The following is a 21,045-nucleotide window of genomic DNA, read 5'->3' as shown; positions in this document are numbered from 1 at the left end:
AACACATACAAAGGCCTGGGTTCCAGTGCCAGTACTATATAAACCAGGAGTGGTGCATGCCTGCAATCCTAGCACTGGGAAGACAGGGGCAGGAGGATCAAAAGTTCATGGTCACTCTCAGCTATATACAAAGCTCAAGGTCAGCCTGGCCTATGTGAGAACCTGTCTCAAAAAAGAAAAAAAATTGGGCATGATGATGAACATCCAGTGGCCCAAGTTCCACCGTAGCACCCACAGGGCATGCCTGCCATCAATGCCTTGAGTTTTACAGCAGCAGGTTTCTGATGCAAAGGCAGGCATAGGTAAGAGGTAGGTCTCACCTCTCCTTGCTGGTGCCCTAGTTGTGTTAGGCCTATATCTGCGCCAGGGGTTCCTCATTTCCTCTGTATTGTAAGTCTTTGCATAATGGAGAGAAAGTCAGCTCAGTCTTCAGAAGCACCTACAGTTTTCAAAGAACCTCAGAAGTTAGCTCTTATCATCTTACAGAAAGATAGGTAATGGAAATGGAGTCTCCCTCTCAGTCTTGCTCCTCACCTGCTGTCAGTGGTAGTCTCTGTAAACTGCTTGTTGTGTAGTATCCAGGATAGTGCTCCCTCTTTTGCTCTTTAAAACTTGTTTTAACAGGCCTCCTTGCATGGCTATGCTCTCATCTCTCCATTCTTCTGTAGTTAACATTGTTAAAGTAGTTGAGTTGTTTGTACACATTTTAAGTTCTATAATCAAGAAAACCTGAGATTTGGTTTTGGTTTATGCTGGGGATGGAATCCAGAGCTTTGTCTATGCTGGCAAATATTCCACCATGGCGCCATATCTGCTGCTGGAGGTATGATTTCTTACAGTCATGTTGATTTTAATGGCTCCCTCTGAAAGAATGAAATCTTTTAGGGATCTTGGTCCTTGCAGCCTCCTGCCTTCTGAATATGTTATATCAACTCTCTGCAGCCACCCACAAGAAAGTGATAGTCATAAAAGCAGCAGTGTGACACCAAAGCCCAGTGATGCATATGGTCATGTTAGAGTGGGGGCAATAACCTCCTCTTTGGGTTTGCGAGATCTCTCTCAGCAGTACTTTGGTAGAGAAGGTATGTGGCCAGAGCCCAGTTTAATTCCCTAGCTGCAACTACCACAAAGGCTGAGCCTGGGTCAACTCTCCCTCCAGACTGTTATGTTGAAAGGTACCCTCACTTTGTCTAGGCAGATTCTCCATGCATCATTAAGGATAACAATGTACAACTCCTACTTCTCCCAGGTTTTCATTTGTCATTTGTGCATACAGCCAGTGACTGTGGTCTTCCTATTTTGTATCTTCTGTAGATAGGGACACATTTTATCCTCAGAACAACCCTGAGAGTGTCAGTATTGTCACTGTTAACTTGATGTAAACCATCTAAAGAGAGGTTGGTTTATTTTGGCACATAGTTGCAGGGGCTTCAGTCCATAATGGTGAGGAGAAATGGCAGAGTAACTTAGATGAGAAGCAATAAGAAGGGATGTTGGTACTGGCTGACTTTCTCCTTCTCTACTGTTCTGCTGGGGGTGGTGCAGGGATGGTGCCATTCTTGTTGATGGTGGGCCTTTCTCTTCGTTTGTGTGACTTTACCTGGGGAAACATGAACAAATGTCTGTTCACCCCAGATAGGAGCAAAGAAATGATTCTACCTATCTTGGTGATCTAGTGAATTTATTGGTGTTACTTTCATGTGTGAAGCAAAGGCAGCTGACCAAGAAGCCCACTCTGGCATGGGTGATGGCCCACAGGAATCACATTGCTGGAGCTCCCTGGCAGCTCAGCTGCTCAGAGGGTCTCTGTGCTTACATAACTTTGGGGCATGGCCTCAAGATCTGGTGTTATCCATTCTGTGTCTGTTTCCTGAGTCTTCTGAATACTGAACTCTCTTGGTTAATTGTTTCCAGAAAAGTCCTCACAAACACACTGGTGTGACTTAACAGTCTTCCAGATAATCCTGAATCCACCCATCACAGTGTCTCAGAGAACTGATTTGCTCATGGAGGTAGAGCCAGAAAGAAGGGACACACTAAGTTGGTACTAATCCACTTAGGTCAGGCCCCAGGCCTCACCCACTCAGGATCCCGCCTCTACAGCTAAGTTGCTTTCTTCAACCTTCTAGTCTCTTTCAGCTCTCCTTATATGGCAGCCTCAAGACTGCTTTTGTCTTTTAGCTGGTTTCTTTTTCATTTTTATCACAGAAGTCTGAACTGGACAGACCTGGCTTGTGCCTACTTCCTAGATGGAAACTCGGAGTCTTGATTTCACTTGTTAGGAGAGGAAAACAGAAGCTGCCCCTTAGTTGTCATGGAAATTGATGGGTATTATCCACAGTTTCCCCTTGCTTTCCCACACCCTTCTAGCTCCAGCTGTTTCCCCTTTCTTTGTCCACATTCTTAAAATCCTGTCAACTTCAATTAGTTGGCAAGAGGAAGTCCCTTCCCTGAGTGGTGGGTGAACACCATCTATTTAGTATCTGCTGTCACAGCAGAGCTATTGTAAGCCATTGTGCCAGCCCTGAAGATTCATCCCCATCACAGGCCAGGGTTGGGACAAGGGGTCATTGTAGGTCGCATGCTGTTGGTGCTTCTTGGCCATCTCACTTGGTTTTGTGGCATGTAGTTAGGACCCCAAAGCAGCACTGGTAGCTCTTTTCATCCAGGAGCCTCCATGTTCCTTCTGCCTATAGTTGCACATACATCATGGGACAAAAGAACAGCCATTTTTAGGGAGTAGTGGCTTTTTGTGCTCATGTACTAGGTGTGACATTTATGATATCCTCACGGTGACAATAGATATATTTTTCATTGCACAGATGATATCTTGTATCTCTGACCCTAATTCGTCCTTTATGGCTCCAAAATTACAAGCTTTTATATGCCTGTGATTATCTCAATAGGATTAACAGTGCTTTTCCTATAAGAATAATTGAGATTACCCATGGCAGCATGTTTTTATGACTGCAGTACCATCCCCAGCCAACTCTCCTTGAAATCTTATTGTTTTCCAGTAGCTGCTTCTGCCCCCCCCCCGCCCCAGAGGAAGTGTTTGGGGACAGGAGAGGCAAGTTTTTGGTGAATATACAAACTGTGGTAATCTGTGCACCCTCCCACTTCCTTTTCCCAACTGCAGGTGCCTGGAGATTTGAGCCAAACATCTGAAGACCAGAGCTTGTCAGATTTTGAAATGTAAGTTCATGCATGTGTTCCTGAGGGGTCCTTAAAAGAGTGAACCCTGTTGCTAGCCTGTGCCCTGAAGTCCACAGGGGATGGCAGAAAGGTTCATGAGGTTCGAACAGAACCTGTTTGGTTGTAGAGCTGGGGACATTTGCTGAGGTCCAGACCATCTAATGTGCTTTAGTCCCTGGGCATTTAAAATCATTTTGGTTTTGACTTGACATTTAAAATCGGGAAGGTGTCACATAGAGTTTAACTTGTCACTCCTGCAAGGCCATGGCCAGCTAAGCAGGAGCTGAGGGTCCTTTTTCACAGGGCCCACACCCTAATCTTCACCTTGTCGCTGCCCCGTGTTCCATGCTTCTATTTGATTCGCCCATAATATTCACATCTAGTTTTGACTGGCTCAGATTCTGTCTGAGGGCTCTGCTATTAACCCCTGAGGGGACTGTTTTCTTCAGACTCTTTCTGTTTTGGGGATCCATAGTCCCCCCCAGACTCCCAAGGAACACAGGGACACAGGGCCACACAGAGAGGCTACTTTTAGAGCATGGGGGGTGAGGCAGGACATTGGAAAGAATGTTTTGTCTAGAACCAGGAGACTTGTGTTGAAATATTAGGCACTGGAATTACAACATTGTGACCTCAAATAAGTCACACGTCACCTCACTGAACCTTAGTGTCCTCTTTTCATAGGGGAAAGTCCTGGAACCAATTTTGCAGAGCATGTTAGCAACCAAAGTGAAACTATGGACAACACACTGAGATGGGACATTGGAAGCCCATCTGTTTTGGGGACTGCCATGAAGTTGATGTGGTAGATAAGAAAACAAGGACAGGGAGAAAAATGATCTAAGTTGAAGATGACCTTGACATGCCAATGTATATACCCCAACCATGGGGCCTTAAAAACCATGATATAAAAACAGACTAAAACAAAACCAGTTCTAGGATAACAGTTGGGAGACCACACACTCCATTTCCAGTAATAGAACCACCAGAAAGAAGATCAGTAAGTAACTGTACTTGAACAACACAATAAAGCAATTAAGCATAACATAGATAAAGATACAGATACAAATAGAAGACATACTTGGGTTAGTCAGCTTTTCATTACTCTAAGAGAGTAACTAAGTTAATCAGCTTATAGAATTAAAAGGGGTGTTTTGTTTTGTAGGTTTCTATTAATGCTAAGGCAGGCTTACAGTTCTTGGGCCTGTGCTGAGGCAGCATGTCATGACTGGCAGGAAGCTTTCTACCTCATGGTGCTGGGAAACAAAGGGAATTACGGAAAGACAGTGGCCCCATAATTCCCTTCCACTAGACCTTCTCTTAGGATCACAGACAGGGGACCAAGCGTTTAACACATGGGCCATGAGGATATTACAGATCCAAGCTAGAATAGGTTTCTTCCAAATTATACATAAGATACTCTCCAGATTAGACCATGCCTCAATAAAAAAATAAAACTGAGATCATACTATTTTCTTTGGTAATGGCCGAATAATTTGTGTAATTTGTCCCTGTTTCATGGTGAACAAAATACTCCATGAAGTAGGGGTTACATCTGTTTCCTCCATTTCTTGTACTTAGGATTGTGTCTGCCACATGGTAGGTTCTAATTAGATACCCATTTCATGAAGAGAGGAATGATAGATGGAGGAGGGCTGGAGGACCAGAGGAGCTGATGTGCGGTGGGGGTCACATAGGCAGTCACTGCCAGCACAATGTAGTAAATGACCTGGGAAAAGAGCCCATAACCCAGTCTAGGGTCATGTGCTTTGGCCCTGTGGGATCACCTGGTGTTAACACTTGAGGAAATGAATGGAACCAGGACATTGCTTTTCTGTACTCCTGACTAAGTGCCAGAAATGTTCAAAGTGCTCTAGGCACAGACACAGCTTTGGGACCTTTGTCTGTGGAATGCCATTGGATACACAGGCCAATTTGGTGGCTCAAGATTGTTGATTGTGCTTTGAACCCTGAACACGTGATCATTTACAGTTTATTGTCCCCTGGAAGGAGGTCACCACCTTGGCCCAGAGCTTAGAAGTGCCAGGGTCATAGGGCTGCTTGCCTGAGGGTTATTTTCTTTGTTAGGGTAGATTGCTTTTCACCCTGGAGATTGTGAGAACATAAAGGCCATGGAGGCTTCAACAAACCCCTGGTAATTTGGATTATGCTACAAGCCCAAGAAGCTGACGAGTTCAGAGCAGGAATGCTCAGAATAAGCCCCTCTCCCTGGATAGATCTGGATAGAGGCAAGACAGTCTTCCAGAAGGGACACCATGCCTAGACAGCTGTTAGGATGCTCCTAAAGATCTCAGCCATAGCCCCCTTTTCAGGTCAGCAGAGCTGTGGTGGGATGTGCATTGTGTACCTCAAGTCACCCCATAAGGCAGAACTGTCATATAACCATAATACCCTCAAATATCTCTTAAATAGTTCTCAGGGGATTGATGAGTCAGTGTTTAGAAAAGCATGGGGCTGTGCAGTTGATGTCCTCCAGGAATGGTTTTGTACTTGATTTCCTTCTCTAGGTGCTGCAAATGGAACCCAAACACTGGCTTGTGCTGGGCAAGTGCTCTACCATTGACCTGTGTTCCATGCAGTTTAGCTTAAGTTTTACTGTTTGTCCTTGTTAGCTTCTCTGTTGCTGTGATAAATGCTATGACCCAAAGCAACATGGGGAGGAATGGGCTTCTTTGGCTTATCTGTGACTGTCTATCATTCAGGGAACTCAAGGCAGGAGTTTGCAGCAGAAACCACAGAGGAGCGCTCCTTACCAACTTGCTTCCTCTCCCTCACTCAGCTACCTTCCTGTCTACCCAGGGATGCACTGCTGAGGCAGGCTGGGCCTCTTGCTTCAGTTGGCAATTAAGAACTTTCCCTGTAGTCATGATCACAAGCCAGTCAGATGTGTCAAGTCAACAACTGAAGAGAAGTCTGACTGCAATATACAAAGTGTTTTAGAGGAGTCATAAGAGAGAGGGTATTTGTACCTGACATCTGAGATTTTCTAATTTCTTATTTTCCATTGTCCTTTTCTCCCCCAAGCCCAAGCATCTGTCACTCCCCAAACCATAGGCAATTGCTTTCCTGAGCTCTTGTGTGAAAATGGAGATCAGGGTTAGAAATGAGGGTAGGGGATAGGCAGCTGGTTTCATGGGGTGCTACTGTGTATAACCTCTCATGGATCCCTATTACTGTTCCTTTATCAGATGTGGTGACTGAGCTTCAGATGCATCCTAGGCCAAGGTCACTTAGCAGGTTAGAACTGAAGACCAAGCTCTTTCTCATTCCAGAGTATACACTGCATATGTAAATTTATTTATATATATATATATACCATATATACATATATTTAACAATGTATATATATATATATAATTTAAAGGATGTATGTATGTATGTATGTATGCATATGTATCCATCCTTTAAACCAACGTCCTCAGAGATAGTCTTCTGAGGTCTAGTGGTAAGTACTAAATGTGTCTTCATCTCACTGTTAAGTATGATGTCTGCTGTATAAGTGACTTCTTTGAAATGCCTTTTGGAGGAGAAAATAGTCTCTTTGCCTGCTTTATTTTTTGTAAATAAAAATGACCATTCTCATGTCTTTATTTTGGTCAGATCAAATCGGGCCCTGATCAATGTCTGGATCCCATCTGTGTTTCTCCGAGGTAAAGCAGCCAATGCATTCCACGTGTATCAGGTAAGTGCCTGGGTTTCATGTTGACATCATGTTTGTGCCATGGTGCTTTGCATGTTGACAGCATTTGTATATCTATAGGATCTACCCTGAAGAGGTGGTGTGTGGCCTTTGGTCAGGTGGGAGGATGTGCATGGAGTTTCCTGTTGTTGCCTTGTGTTGTTTGTTGCTCTGTGACTTTGCCAGCTGTCTGTGGTTTGATGGCTGTTTCCCAGCAGCAACACACACCCAGCCTGACTACCTGGCTTCAACCAAGACCATGTCAACCATGTCTCATAATCCATTTTGTATCTCAGGTCTGTGGCTGAATTGGGGTTAGAAGGATTTTGATTTTCATGGCTGGCTCCATTTGGCTCCTATAACCATTGCTGGTAGCAGGGTTGGCAGTGATCTCACTCAACCACATGTCTGAGAATGGGAAGATGACCCTAATGAAAATCAAACTATGCTTTTGTTGTTGTTTTGAGATGGGATTTTGATACATTCCCTGGGCTGGCCTTGAACTTGCAAGCATGTGGATTTTATATCATGCCCAGTCAGGTTACACATTGCAAAAGAAAGGGCCCCTTTTCTGCAGACAAGTAAAGACAGCAAATGTCTCCACTCAGTGCTTCAGAAGTGTCCAAGTGCTGTTTGCATGAGTATTTTAGGGATCCAGCTTTGCAGTGCTCTGGAGATGGTTTTGCAACCAGATTTGTGGGGATTTTGATGTTTATGCTTTTAGGTCCATGTATAGCATATGCATTAGCCCCTGTCTGACAGTGCTTCTGGTTGGTATTTGGAAACACTTTAGGAAGCTTTATGCAGTGCTTTCTATGTCACTGATAATGGATAGAAGCGACTTATTTAAATAATGGTACCACTAGGCATTATTTATAAGAATTTTTTTATAAAATGTATGTTGTTTAGACTTGAGGTAATTTTTAGAGAAGCATATAGAAAAGAATGATAAAAGAGAAAAGAAAAATATACCAGGGTCAAGTAAAATGTAAGCTCAAAGGGTTTAAAGGAAAAAGCAGAGACTGTTTTTATTCTAAGGTCCAACATAGTCCTTCTCAGTGATTTGAGTTTCCTAAGGGCCTCCTGGCAGCCATTGTGAAATGGAAATGCAGTTTGGTTATTTTGAGTAATTTCATTGCTAACAACAAGAAAAGCTGTTAATTCCTCACAGAGAACTAAAAAGAAGCCTCCACGTGGGGGCTTCAGAGTGAAGAAGGCTGGGACAGACAATCATCTGCTATATCCTGTGGCAACTTACTATCTACTTTTGAAAGTCTCCTTTTCAGGTGGCTGAGGGCACAACCACAAGTGGACCCCATGCCTGTGAAGAGCTAGCCCTGTGCAGCTTCCTCAGTATAGTTGTGCTATCTCCCACCACAGTCACTACCACACACGGTTGTTTAGATTGAAATTATTTAAAACCAAATAAACCGAACACCTGTTCCTTGGTCACACTAGTCATGTTTTAGGTGCTTACTAGCTATGCCTGTGGTGGTCATGGTGTTGCATGGCAAGAATAATTAATGTCTCTATCAGACTGGAGGTTCTATAGGGCCATGCCACCCATGGAGGGGGGCAGCAGGGTCTCTTGTTGCTACAAGTATAGAAGACAGTAACTGGCGTTCAAATGGCAGAGCTTTGGGGAGAGCCCTTCCCCTGTAGTGCTTGAGTAGGCTGCCTAAGTATCTGACATTGCAATATGACATTGTCATATACAATATGTTGGGTCACAGTCATAACTATCGAGGAACACATGTGGCCTGTGGCTGCAGGTCAGACATGCCTGTCTAGTCTCTGGAGGATGGCCCATCCCATCTCCCTACTTGCATAAGCACAGGAGGCTGGTGATTGACACCTTTGACCAACAACAGGTGTCATTTGTTTTCACTGTGTTTATTTTTACATTTGCCTCTCAGTTATGACACAGTTCTGCTTTCCCCTATATGAAGTACAATATCTTTAAAAATAAATTTTAAGTAAATAGGAAATGAGTCACCTTAAAGAATAATACCAAATTCATAATAGTGAAAAGAGCATCAGCCAAGGGTGATGCCAGGCGGGAACACTGGCATAAGGGATGACTAGGCTGTTAGTAATATAAATAATAATTACCATCCACAAGTCACCTATCCCCACAGTGATTTGCTTGCTGTGAAAAATAGCTCTGTCAGTGTTCATAGCAACTTTGTGAGCTAAGACACTCTTATACCTGTGTCACAACAAGGAAACAAAGACACAGAGAAACATGTGTTTAGTGACATGGTTTTTTAGCTCAAACTGCCACCCCTGTTAGATTTTTAGATTCAGTCTTACTTTCTTTTTGTTACTTTCCTGGTGCTCTGATAAAAATACTCTGACCTAAGGGAGGAAGTGTAGTTGGACTTTTTCTGTCCCACCAACCAGCTCCCAAATAACCACATGGATACTTCTTATTATGAAAACTCAGCCCATATCTTAGGCTTGTCCCTAACTAGTTATTATAACTTAAATTAATCCATATCTTTTAATCTATATTCTTTTAAGTGGCTTGGTTACCTTTAATCTGTACTCTCATCCTGGTTCCTCTCTGTCTGACTGATTACTCTCCATGACTCTGCCCTTTTTCTTCCCAGCATCCTATATGCCCTGGAAATCCTGCTTAGCTATTGGCTGTTCAGCTTTTTATTAAACCAATCTTGAGTAACAAATCTTCAGTGTACAAAAACGATTATTCCACAACATTTCCAATTTTGTTTAAGTAAAAAAGAAAGGTTTTAACTCTAATGTAATAAAACTATAAACAATAAGAACAATTATCAGGTAAGAATTACATTTACAATGTCCAGTCCTTTTGTATTTGGCATATTTGGAAAAAATACTCCATTATTTATTCTATCATGATGAGTCTAAAGCTCTGTACCTCCTTTACCTTCTGTTGTAACTAATGAAAACTATGACTCTATAGTCTTCAACCCCATCAAAGACCCCGGAAGGATATAAAATTACCTGAGTAAACAGAAAGTGCAGAGCAAGCAAATTCCACTAAAAGAAATGACAGAAACATCTGGCTGCCTGGATAGTCACCCAAGGTTCCTCTGCAATGTTGACATCCAATTTCAGCATATAGGCCTAGAATATCTGACAGACATTTTGTGAAGCAGGAAATTTTTGAAGGACTGTCGTACCCTGTCTTGACAAAGTTTGGCAGTTGCTTTTCTTTGTGTCCTGCTGGAGTTTAGACAGTATACTATCAGCAGTTGAGGCAAAGGCAGGTTCTTGCTGAACTGGCTATCTTTTGCCATAAAGAAAGTAGACTCCATATGGAGGTTCTTGAATGCCCACCATCTTTTTTTTGAAGTAAATTGGTGTTGCTTCACTGACATGAAAAGCCTTATGTTATTAAAACATTTATAATATATCTGTGAGTTTGAGGCCAACCTGGTCTACATAGTGAGTTCCAGGACAGCGAGGGCAGTTTCACTGAGAAACCCTGTCTTGATAAAACAAAAAACAATATTAAATGCCATATTCTGTAGATCCCTGAAGTGTTTGAAGACCACTTGCCTATCTAAAATATATCTGTTTGACCTTGAAAACATACCTAACATTGTTATAGATGACTATTAACCTGTATTTGCTATCCTAAATAGCTTTCAAACACTAAAACTTTTCATAGCCTTTTAAAATGAGGTGCATAGGTACAGTACCTTAAATAAGAATAGAAATGTATATAGTATAGCAAAATAATCTTAAATTTGTATCGATATACAAAAATCCATACCAATGTAAATATTTGAGAATAGTTGTGGTTTAAAGTAGACTCAACAATCCACCCTTTTATCTCATCATTTTTATTCTATAACCCTCCTTTTTTGTTCAGAAAGAGATTCTTGAATCTAACTCTTTTGTTTAGCTTTTTTCCTGACCATGACCAATAACACCTTGTAACCAACCTTTCTAAATGATGACAAACATCTATAACCCATTGAATGGCCAAAAACCACCCACTCTATCTCTTGGAAATATGGGTATCATGTTCTCTATACTGTTTTGGGTTGTCTGGGGGTACTGAAATCTTTAGAAGACCCTGGGAAAATTGGGATGATGGTCAAATCCTGGGAGAGTTAGCTGTATTATTTGTTGTCTAGTCTCTGCACAATGGGAAAGTGCAAGGCTTATCTGCAGTCCTAGCTAGAATAGTCTGTGAGGTTGGACCGTCTCAGCCAGCAGCCTTGAAGCTGTTCTGGATGCAGAACTCTGAGGAAACCACAACAGAGGCATTCTGAGAGGCTGAATCACCTGGGCTACCTGTTTTCATTGGTGTTTGATCCCCTTGTTCTATAAACACACAACCTGCATTAACACAAGTATGTAATGTGCAGTGAACAAATAAGTTAAAGATGATTTTTTGTTTTATGATTGAGCAGGTAAATGGTGTTTGTCAACTTTAAAGTTCTTTCGACTGCATACCAAACTGTAATGTAAATCTCTATCCATCAATATGAAAGGATGACATGTAGTAATAATAAGTCATGAGGACTCTGTAACTAACAAGATTTATCATGTCTCATCTCAGAGCTGTTCCCATGTCAAGGGATCAACTTGCACATCACCTGTCCTGTAGTCTTTTTTTGGCTTCCTCCACATGTCTGTAGCCAAGATACTCAGGAGGTTTCCCCCAATCAAATCTGATCTCTATTAATCTGGAAGGAATCCACAGCCTTTCATTTCCTGTGGAAACAAAAACATAACCTCTTCCCTAAAGCAAAACTGACTTCTGTTTTAAAGTTAAGGCATTCCTAAAGTATCTGGGTTGGTTTAACTCAGCAGTTCCTCTCACAATCCCATGTCTCCCAGCAGCTGTTGTTTGCTCATAAGCATTAAAAAAATTCAAGGTCAGTACAGCAACATACATGAGCCAGGCTCCTTGTGTAATTTCCATCCTTATGTGGCTTCTTGTTTATTGCTTTATTCTTCCTTTAAAGACTTTATTTTAATTTTTTTCTGTCTATACCCAGTTTTTCTTAAGCCTTACACACATTGTTAAACACACTGGAACCTATTTAGAGGGGTTTCCCCCTTCTGAGCCTGTTTTACTGTGTATCTGTAACATTTCCTGTCTGCATGAGCAAAACCTTAAATGTACCATGTGGCTTAGCACACAGGCAGCCACCAAGAGATGTATCTGGCTGCAGCTGGCACAAGAGACATGAGACTAGGGAGCCCCATTTGGCTCCATTTTTTTTTTTTTTGTGTGTGTGTGTGTGTGTGTGTGTGTCTGTCTGTCTGTCTGTCTGTCTGTCTGTCTGTCTGTCTGTCTAGGACCTTTTTAAAAGCTTTCTCAGGTTTTATGTGGATATACGTGGCTGGATATTGTGCACCATTTGTAGTCTGTCTTTTTCTGTCCCACCAGCCAGCTCCCAAATAACCACATGGAGACTTCTTATTAGTTATAAAAGCTTAGCTCATATCTTAGGCTTGTTCCTAACTAGTTCTTATAACTTTTAATCTACATTCTTTTAATGGCTTGGTTACCTTTATTCTGTACTTACATTCCTGCTTCCCCTCCATCTGGCTGGCAAATCTCTATGTCTTCACCCTTTTTCTTCTCAGCAATCTCTCTACCCCCAAAATCCTGTCTAGTTATTGGCCATTCAGCTTTTTATTAAACCAATCCGAGTAACCAATCTTCACAGTGTACATAAATATTATTCCACAACAAGAAAGGGTTTCTTTTGGTTGAGAGGGACACAGTCTATTAAGGCAAGGACGATGTTACAGTAGGCAGGGAAGACATGGTGGCAGGATAAGAGGCTGACTGATCACAGTGTGTCTGCACTCAGGATGCAGGAAGTGCTGCTGTCCTTTAAAACTTCAAGACCCACTCTCAGTGATCCAGTTGCTTCATAGGACTCTGCCTCTGAATGACTCCACAGCCTTCCCAAACAAAACTACCAGTTGGGGACCAAGTGTTCAACTGTGTGGGCCGATGTGATACATTTTGTATTCAAATCATAGTGTCGACAGGGTAGTTTCAAGTTCTTCAGAAACTCCTAGAAAAATGGCTGGGACAGCTGCCTTGATTCCAAAAGGGAGGGGGCCCAGCCTGGCTCAGATTTGCTGCAAAGAGAGCCACCTGAATTCCTGAGATGATGGGAGACATCGGGACCTCTTCTGTGTGCACTATGCATACAAGCATGGCTGTATACTCATGTTCCAGCCTGGTAGGCACAAAAGCCAGACAGAAAGAGTTTGCTGTCTCACAGTGACCACTCTAGTCATAGCAGGATATCAGAGTTGCTCCCTCAGGACATATTGTTGGTAGAGTGTTAGGTTCCCAAACCCTGCCTGGAGGAATGGCTTAGAGACTGTATTCTCCAGTTCCAAAGAATGGAAGGCAAATTGCCTATGCTGCACAGATGCAACTCTCAGCACCTGTGCTTATGCAAATGCAGAACAGGATTGTGACAAGAAACTATTGTCTGTCCTCAGGACTGCAGTGAGGCTCCCGCTACTCTTCCCACCAGGGGCCCAAAGTGAAAAGTGACATTTTGGCAATTTTCAGAACAAAACTAGCACTGGCTTCCAGTGTCTTCCCAGTTGAATGCTGTTTATCCTGAGGATTTCTTGTACCTTGGGGCCGCTAATGTCTGGCTTCCAATAAACAGGCAGTGGCCAGAAACAAACCAGTGAAGCAGTGATGAGTCAGGTGGGAAACACCCACTCTAAGCTACCTCAGTGTGCCTACTCACCCACCATATTTTCTTGTCCTTCCTCCCGCTCTTTCTTAGAATGCTATTGTGTTTGTGGTTTGATTTCTCCTCACTTCTACGTGGTGTAGTTAAGTTTGCTACTGATCAACACATTTCTAGTTTATGCCTCTGCAAATGTTTAATCTGGTTCTCCAGGTGATACCCCAACTTCCAAATAAGTTGAAGCTCTGTGCTGATGATGGCCAACTGAAATGTTTATAGAGTGGTCTTGGACCTTAAAACAACCCACCATTTTGTGCCTCACCCCCTTGGCAAATGTAACTAAATTGACAAAAAATAGCACATCAGCGCATGAGTTTCTGGACCTTGAGTCCTTTCCTTTAAAAGTATCTTTCTCTCTAAGTACACGTGCATCTGTTGTCTATGTGAGATTAGTTTCAGCCTTTGAATCCACTCACCAGAAGCTTGACCCAAGTAGGTTTCCATTGTACAATGTTGCTTTGTTTCAGTGAGGCCCTTTTTCCTAGAGGCTGCAGGGTGTTGTTAAGGAAGACTCACTCAGTATTTGAGCACCTGCCCCCTACTGTCGCAGTCCTGCTAAAGCATTAAAGGTTAATCCAATTGGGTGTGTGTGTGTGTGTGTGTGTGTGTGTGTGTGTGTGTAGGATGCGGGAAATTTCATTTCCCCCTATCAATAATAGATCACAGGCACTCAGTAGGCTATCTAAGGTCTGGGTGGTTTGGAGGGGGTGATGTTTTTGGACTCTTCTTCCATCGTCTTCTCTGAGGTAGTATACTTGTGTGCCTCAAGTGTCTTTTACCTCAGGCTCCATCTTTATGCATCTGCTAAGTAAGAAGCAGCTGAGTTGCATTCAGCAGTGGGGGCTGCAGTGCAGAAGCATGGGCTAGGGCTCGGAGGAGCCTCAGCCCTAGAATGTGACATTTCACATTTGGGGTAGCACTAACCAGTTCCAAGGTTGAAGCTACTTCCTCCTACTTGTGCCTGGTTCCACCTGTTGCATCTGCTGTGAGTGTGGTGGCCTGGAGAGCCTACTGTGGGCTTGCCATATGGTGAGTGTGATTTCTCCAGCTAGCACTGGTTAATTGCTGTAGGCTGTGAGAAACTCTGTGCAGTCTCCTTTTCTAGAACATTCCCTCCCACAGCACTGAGTGTCTGGGGATTGCAGTCCTTAGTCCCCAGCTGTACTTAGAGCACTCAAAACTCCTGGGAAGTCTCTTTTGGCCTCAGGTCTCACCATTATTCTTTGTTCCTGGTTTTGTCTTTATAAATTTGAAGGATTTTTTTCCTTTCTTTGTATAATTTGTTTGTCCCTAAGCTAATGACCAAGGACTTGCTATGTGCCATGCCTTTTCTTAACATCAGCAGAACCAGTGGTGAGCCAAACTTGCCACTGAGCTTTCCTTCAGTGACCCCACATGTTAGTGGGGGAGGTCGGAGCTGTGAGTAAAGCAGTTCTCCTCAGGAGGAAGGGGTGTGGGAAAGGCAGAACACACGTTGTACCCTGGAGTGTGGGCCTGGCCACATGTGACAAACATGTAAATGCTGAGCCTATGTGATTTGTGTGGATGTGATCTTTTAGGGTCCTCGCTTAACCAAATGACTTGGGCATGTTCCGATATGATATTGAAAAACCTCGATTGACATCCACTCTGTCAAGACTCCCGTATGACCTGCCCAAAGGCCTGCAGGGAACAAGGCTCCCTTATTTCTGAGGGACCTAGAGTCTACAGGCGGAATAGACACACAGGTCCTATATTTGGGTAGTTGCAGGGCAAGGGCAGTACCTGTGGGAGGTGAGAGCTGATGTTGTGGTACCTTGATGCTCACTATCATTTCATGCATTTGACTCATGAACTTGACACTGCTGTCCTCAGGCCCCTGTGTCAGATGAAGTAATGGTGAATCATGGTGTGAAGAACTTCCTCAGGGTCAGTACCAAGATCTGACCCTGTTTCTGCCAATGTCCTTCCCATGGAACTTCCTACCCACCCACCTAACCACATAGGCAAAAGGCCATGGGTTTGTTTTGGTGAAGCAGTCTTAGTAACCTCAGTCCTCTGAAGCAGTGGTTCTCAACTGTCCTAATGCTGCAACTTGTGGTGACCTCAAATATAAAATTATTTTTGTTGCTACTTCATAACTGTAATTTTGCTACTGTTATGAATCTTAATGTATCTATGTTTTCTGATGACCTCAGGTGAAAGGGTTGTTTGACCCCCAAAGGGGTCTCAACCTGCAGAATCGCTGCTCTAAAAGTTCTGTCCACTGTTTTATTCCCCCATTACTCACTGTCCTTGCTAACATAGTAGCTGGTATTGGTGACAAGGTAATGTTCTCACAGTTGCAGAGGGCACTGTAACGACTGGAATGTGGACTTGCTGAGTCCCCAGGGCCATGAGAAATCCAGTACAGGAGGACTTCCTTGGCCATTGGTAGAGTTTTCAACATATTCATGTTTAGAAAGATGTAGTCAGTGCTGCAGTTCATATTTAGAAAGCTTAAGGACATGCCCTGTAAGCAGCTACAGAGAAATGGACACACCTCATGGGTAGCTATCAGGCTTAATTCCCTTTCAATATTTGCTTTTTCTTGGGGAAATCAAATGCAGTAGATTACATAAGATCCTATCCCCAATAACAGGGAGCAGGAGGTAGAAGTGTCAGGCTACCAGAGTCTTCATCTGTCTCTTATTACCTCTGTACCCCACACAGCCTTTTTTACTCTACAGAGCTATGAGCAGATGTTAGGCCAGTGACCTGGAGACAGGGCATGGAGTTGACACAGTGGCTTGTCATGAGGATCCCCTGCCTGCCCTGTCTTTCTTCTGTGCTCACTATTGTGTGGTCCCAGTTAAATGTGGTTTTGGTTAGGAGGCTGGAATTGGGCTTGGGCAAAGTACAACTGTGTGATTGTTGAATAATAGGTGTTAGAAGAATGTCTTTAGGAGAGTAAAAGGCATAACCAACTACTGTTGAGGATACAATGGTGGGAATGGGTAGTAGGAACTAGAACAAGGATGGATGGGGTGGGGAGCAGAGTTGTAGTCATTAGTTTTTGTCACTGCTGTTACCAAATACCTAACAGAGTCAACTTAATTGGGGGAGGTTTTATCTGGGTTCCTGGTTTAGATGGTACATAGAAGGGAAGACATGTGTCTCAGTTAGGGTTTTTGTTGCTGTGAAGAGACACTATGACAACAGCAACTCTTATAAAGGAAAACCTTTAATTGTGGGGACTCACTCACAATTCATAGGCTCAGTCCATTATTGTCATGGTGGGACATGGCAGTGTGCAGGCAGACATAGTGCTGGAGAAGTAGCTGAATACCACATCTTGCAGGCAATGGGAAGTTATCTGAGACACTTGAGCTTGAGCATAGAACTGAAAGCCCACATCCACAGTGACACACTTCCTCCAACAGGGCCACACATACTCCAATAAGGCCACACCTCCTAATAGTCCACTCCCTTTGAGGACCATTTTCTTTCAGACTACCACAGCATGGCAGCTGAGGCAGCTAGAACCTCTTAATGTATGATGGGGGGATCTGACAGTAGCTTGTCCCATAGTTGTGGCAGACAGAAAGCCTAGATCTAGGACTAGAAGGTGGGTCAGGCTGTAACTCTCAGAGCCTCACTCCCAGTGACTCACCCCCTCCTGCTATGCCTCTTTCCATACCCTCTCCAAACAGTAGTACCAAGTATTCAAATACCACCTGTGGTACATATGTTATGCCCTGCCCCAAACCTAACATGATTGCAGCTGCAGGGTAGCACGCAGTACTGCTGTATCCAGGGTTCCTTAAATGTCTAAGCACATAGCCCAGGAGTGATTTTTTTAACACTGGGGTGTGTCAATCAGGTCTGAAATAAAGCCTCATTAAGGTGATTTCCCTGAAGCTAACTTAGTCACGACAGATATAGTCTGTAGTCATGTCCAGCATACTTTAGGTTCAGATCCAGATGCACACAGTGATATATGCTAGAATGGGTCCAAGTAATCACCGGAGGAGTATGTCCTGGCCCCCCACTTCTCCCCCACTTCCTCCTCATACAGAGCACAGCAGTTATTACAGCCTCTCCAAGAGGAGTTAATGCAGTCACAAAGGTCTCCTGGCAGGAAGGGTAGCATTTGGCCTACCATGCTATGTAGTGTGAGGACCAGCACCTATGGCTGGCAGACCTTCCCTCTTTCTGGGTCACCTCAGCACAGGCTGTTACTTAGGTCCAGCATCAGGAGCCCTGGTTCCACTCTGAGTTTCCATGGAGCCTCCTTTCTGGGGGTACAGGCTCATTGCAGGCATTCCTGCTTGAGGGCCAGGGGCAAGGAAGAAACAAGAGACTTTCAGGTCTGGAGACCCAAGATCACTGCCTCTTCTTTTTCTCTCTTCCCTGTTCTAGTCTCAGTTCCTTTCCCTCTTGCCTATTGCTTCCCCTTCGTTGCCTTCTTCCCTCCCCAGCTTGCTCAGCCTCATCTTCCATTATCCCCTCTCCCAACACCTTGGCCTCCTTCCCCCACTCCTTGCTGCTCTCTCCCACCCTTTGTCCTTGGCACAGAGAACTATTAACTCTTGAAGTACCCTGGGTAGAGAAGTCTAGCAGGTCAGTTGGTAGGCTGTCTTCTTGGTGTGTCTCCCTCTCCCGGTGTGACTTCAGGCTGGGCAGAACTCTTGGCAGGGGAAGGACTTATGGAGATCTTTCAGGTCCTTATTTCTCCTGGCAGCCTGAGTTGCATATGAACGCTGCAGCATGTCCTACCTTCTTGTGAGCATTGCTTTAAATTACTGGGTCGCTGTTGATTACCTAGTTGTCCATGTTAGTACTCACTGTGACTTTTTTAGTGGACTACGCTTGTCCTTGTGCAGATTTTAATGTTTGGTGATGCCCTCATTTTGAGACAGAAGTTCCTTTCAGTGTCACTTTTGGACCACTTCTGTATACACGTCAAGGTTCCTCAGACTGACCCAGACAGGAAAGCAAATGAGTCTCAAGCCACAGCACACAGAAAATGACCTTTATCAGCACAGGGGTTTTGTTGACATAGAAAGTTGTTTTGAGGGTAGAGGGGGAAACGGGAGCCGTTCTATTTGGTTATGGTCTTGGAGTATCAGGGTGTGACACCTGCATAGCTTCTGTCCTCCTTGTTTCTGAGGTTTCCTCCTATGCTTGCTGTCATTTCTGTTCTGAGACTTGGGGCCTCCTGTGCAATCAGCTTAGAAGTTGTGCCTCCCCCACCACCACCCCCACCCCCAGGAGCAGTGCTTTAAAAACTTGCCTAATCTGTCTATTGTCTCCCTCACTAGATTGGAGTTCTGGTTGGGGGCAGGAGGAGGGAGAGGTCAGGGACAGATGCTGCTCACACCACTCTGATCCAAGTAGTATCATGAGAGCCCCTGCCCTTGCAGTCTGGGGGCAGTGAGTCCTTTAGCTCATTGTCCTGTGCTTGCTCCCTTGTAGAGGCTTCCTTAGTGTGGTAGCTTGAAAGAAAATGGCCCCCCAAAAGGAGTGGCATTATTTGGAGGTGTGGCTTTGTTAGAGTGGGTGTGGTCTTGTTGGAGGAAGTGTGCTACTGTGTGGGCTGGCTTTGAGGTCTCACATATGTACAAGCTACACCCAGTGTCTCAGTCCACTTCCTGTTTTTGGATCAAGATATAGGATTTTCAGTCTCAGCACTATGCCTGCCTGCATACTGCCACTAAACCTCTGAAAATCTAAACTAGCTCTAATTAAATGTTTTCCTTTATATGAATTGTGGTCATGGTGTCTCTTCACAGCAATAGAAAACCTAAGTAAGGCAATTAGGGAGTTGGAATTTGGGATTAGGGTTGGTGGTGGGAAGAGGAAATGCTTTCAAATGATAATAACTGTTCACCCAGTGGGGAAGATCCAGGAAGCAGGGTAATTTTTAAGGATTCAGTACCATCAAGACTCCTATCCTCAATGGAGTAGCTGAGGACTCTCACATGGCCCACTGCACAGTCATACTGTAATAGATATTGAAAAGGCCCCTTCCCCATGGCTGTTATGACTCAATGTAGGCATGGTACTCTCAGGGCACATGTCTCCTGTAGCCACAGTTCCATGGGAGATGGAGGAGCTTTTTCTGAGCTCTCTGTAGCTGGAGAAAGAGACTAAAGACTTGCTCCCACACCAGGGTGCTAAGAGCAGCAGGGATGGTACCCACAACTTCTAAACCTGTGCTGTGGTCCCCAGCTACAGTGGGCACAGCCACTAACTTAGGTTTCTTGTCTGGCTTTTCTGTGACTCTAGACTTAGGCACTGAGTGTGTAGTCGTATGTGGGCTTGTATCTTCAGCCTCTAGGGGTACTACTCACCTAAATGGCCAGTGTTCAGGTTCAGTATGTGCCAGCTTTCCCCCACTGATTCCAGTGTCCAGCACAGGCTGGCTTGTTGCACATTTGCTAGACTGGTGGATGGATGAGGTGTTAAACAAGGCCTAGGTCTCTATGGAAGTCATGCCCTAGACTATGCGTCTCCCATCCTTGCATGCCCGATGCACCATCCCCATCAGAGTTCTCCTTTAGGTCTTCTTTTTAGCAAATTATCCAACTCCCAGATACCCATTTGTTCTCTCTGGTGCCCACTCTTTTCACTGATTCTTTAGACCTTTTTGAGTGCTTGTCACAGTGCTTTCTCTGACTGGAATGGCTTTCTTGTCCTGAGTATTCTTCTATCTACTGTTACCAAAGTGGTTTAGTTTCCATGGAGCCCCAAAACAGGGAGGGCCAAGTATCAACTGCCATGACAAGACTTTCCAAAGATCATCTTCGCATACTCAAGGGCCCAGACTCAGCCCCACTTTAGATAAATGGGCATGAAAGTTCAGGCTAAGCAGATTTTAGGCATGTCATGAATAAAGTTAAGGAAGCTCCTTCTGTTCCTTAGGCATGTACTGGGCCCTGGGGACTTACAGTGTTGTGCTCTTTAACATCATGCTAGGTCTTCTTAGGGTTGTTTTGAGCATCTAGCTTAGCACCCGAGGGCCTTCTACAAGGACAGAGATATTACAGTGAATAGAGCTGCTACACCATGTCCCTCTGAGGCACACACAAATAGATGTAGATGCTGTTTGGGTCGCGCTCTACTCACAGGGTTGTCCATAAAAGTCTTAGAAATATCTTTTCCTGGGGCTGGGGAAATGCTCAGTTGGTAATGAGAATCTTGATAATGGGGGTGTTGAAGACTTGAGTTCCATCCTTATAACCCATATACAAATGCTGGTGTGTAGCGTGTGCTGTAGTCTCAGTGCTGGGGAGGTGGAGATAGATACATCCCTGGGGCTTGCTGGACAGCCAGCCTAGCCAGCTTGACGAGTTCTCAACCCCGATAAGTTTGCATTAGGATTCAAGTACCTGCCTGTCCTTGTCATTGCTGTAAGGGCTAAATTGCCCTGCATCCCCAAACAGGTGCCATCAT

General features: G+C 44.1%; 1 protein-coding gene across 4 annotated transcripts in view; it reads left to right on the top strand.

Annotated features, from left to right (window-relative positions):
* Positions 1 to 21,045, top strand: part of Snx29 (sorting nexin 29) — a 402,905-nt gene that overhangs the window by 307,272 nt on the left and 74,588 nt on the right. For all 4 annotated transcript variants that reach the window (XM_027424771.2, XM_027424770.2, XM_035447582.1 and 1 more), the window contains 2 exons: positions 3,140 to 3,195; positions 6,817 to 6,898. In XM_027424771.2, the coding sequence (XP_027280572.1) occupies positions 3,140 to 3,195; positions 6,817 to 6,898 (138 nt within the window). The remainder of the gene's footprint in view (positions 1 to 3,139; positions 3,196 to 6,816; positions 6,899 to 21,045) is intronic.

Source organism: Cricetulus griseus, chromosome 7 (genome assembly GCF_003668045.3).
Source record: "Cricetulus griseus strain 17A/GY chromosome 7, alternate assembly CriGri-PICRH-1.0, whole genome shotgun sequence".
NCBI lineage: Eukaryota > Metazoa > Chordata > Mammalia > Rodentia > Cricetidae > Cricetulus > Cricetulus griseus.
This window is presented reverse-complemented; position numbering and strand designations above follow the sequence as displayed.